The sequence below is a fragment of the Austrofundulus limnaeus genome, unplaced genomic scaffold, assembly GCF_001266775.1.
Source record: "Austrofundulus limnaeus strain Quisiro unplaced genomic scaffold, Austrofundulus_limnaeus-1.0 Scaffold927, whole genome shotgun sequence".
NCBI lineage: Eukaryota > Metazoa > Chordata > Actinopteri > Cyprinodontiformes > Rivulidae > Austrofundulus > Austrofundulus limnaeus.
In genome coordinates, this window is record NW_013953329.1 from 62,697 (window position 1) to 64,739 (window position 2,043).

A 2,043-nucleotide genomic window follows, 5' to 3' on the forward strand; every position below is an offset into this window, starting at 1 on the left:
TATGTATGTATGTATGTATATTTTTAAATATGTATGGGTATGTGAATATTTTTTATATACCCTCCATGTATTTATCCATTTATTTTTCAGGTGAGCGGACAGATGTTGGGTGTGTGGTCCTGTGTTTTGTTGGTGTATATTTAATATACTTCTAATCGTTATTTCAATCTTTCTATCTTTCTAATTACTTCTCTCTGTTTTCTCTTCACTTAAAAAACATAATGGTGTGGAGAGGATGGCTATAAGGGGAGAAGGGAGGCCATCCAAAAAAAAGAGAAAAGAGAAAAGAAAAAACGATTATTTTATGATCATTTTAACTTTTAACTATAGATCTTCTTCTTTTTGCTGTTGTTGTTTTTTTCTTCTGTTTGAGCGTTTCTCTGCTAATTTGTGGTTTTTATGCCTCTTACAGATGTTTTCTGCTCTTTTTAGCTGTTTTCTGCTTTTTCAACTATTTTTTTGCTTCATTTTACTTTTTTCTGCAAAGTTATGCTTTTTTTGCTTCTTTCAATTTTGAAATTTTGAACTTGCAATAACATTTTTGCTACTAAAAATGTTCACATCAGCATTTTTCTAAGGAAATGCTATTTCTCTAGTTTTTAATTGTCTTTTATTCAGACAGGCAGTCTCATTTACAGGACAGAGCTGTAACAGGTTTAAAAACTGCAAAAGAAAAATGATTAATGATTAAACTGTGCAGTAATTCGTGTGAAATGTGTAACACGACAGATCAGTATCATGTAGTTTACGGCCTGTGTCAGCTGAGGATGGGGACAACACTTTACCACACTAAAACAACCCTTTAATGCGTTAAACTTTACTGAAAACGTTTAAAATATAAATGCTAACCGTTCACGTAGCTGAAGCTATCCGATAGCCACTGTCTAATCAAGCTAACATTAGCATTTATGCTAATGACACTCATCTTACTCCTCCTCTCAGTCTTCATATATATTATTTTACTTATTCTGTTACATTCGTGTATTTAGTACCACGGTTGAATCTGAGACTGTAAAGCTGGATAATTAATAAATAAGCTAGCCCAACAGACGAAAGGAAGTAGCTAATGTCTATGCTAGCTGAGGTTTGTGAAAGCTAACGGGAATTAAACCGACAAATAACAGAAACCATTTAAAGTTACTGATGGAGTAAGGGCTGTAGCTCACAGTTTTCTACCTCCTCACATGTAAAACTGTTGTTGAGTAATAAAACATATTCTTGTGAAACATGTTATTGTAAAAACAGAGACGCTTTGACTCTATTTGTGGTTAAAAACATTTCTTACCATGGTCCTGGTTGAATCCAGCATACAGAAGGCCATTCCCGTGAGGATTAGACGGCAGTAAATTCATTATTGGAACAGAACGACTGACAGGGACCTAAAGGAACCCAGCAGCTACCATTTCAACCAGTCCGTTGTCTTTAAATATAAGGAAACAACTGGAGATGAAGGACTCACTGGACTCCACAGGATCAGGAACGACTCGGAGGCATTGAGGTGTCCCTGAAGAAAACACCTCTCCCCACCACAGAGGGCGCTCGCGGCTTCGCGTCACCGGAAGTAATCTGCTTTTCCACCAGAAGGGGGCGCGTCTGCACAACAAGTCCGACCAAAACAATTGTGGGTCAGGGTTTCTTTACTGGATAACAGATAGAAAATCAAGGCCTAAACACACAATTGCTTTGCTTCTTGAATTTGGTCACATGTATCTATTTTTTTGGTAAGTCTTATAATAGGGGAGACCGGGGACAGTTGCAACACCTTGTTACATTTGACTCTGTTCCTCAGAGATGGTGTGAATTAGACAAACCAGATTTTAATACAATAAACTTACATATGTCTGTTAATAGTTAAAACCATTTATAGATGATTAAAACATGTACATTCTTCACTATTTGCATTTGAAAATGAAAAGTCAGATGTTACAACTGACCCCGGGGCCGGGGACAGTTGTAACATTGTTTGGGGGTGTCCTGATGCATCTCAGTAATCCAGGTAAAAAATCAAAAAGAAAATAATAGTATAGGTCTTCTGGACGGGTT

General features: G+C 36.6%; 1 protein-coding gene across 1 annotated transcript in view; it reads right to left on the reverse strand.

Moving 5' to 3' along the window:
• wdr45b (WD repeat domain 45B) overlaps positions 1-1,518 on the reverse strand; it is a 25,492-nt gene extending 23,974 nt beyond the window's left edge. The window contains exon 1 of the mRNA XM_014029613.1: positions 1,286-1,518. Coding sequence (XP_013885067.1) covers positions 1,286-1,352 — 67 coding nt within the window. The 5' untranslated portion in view covers positions 1,353-1,518. The remainder of the gene's footprint in view (positions 1-1,285) is intronic.
• Between the last annotated feature and the right edge of the window lie 525 nt (positions 1,519-2,043).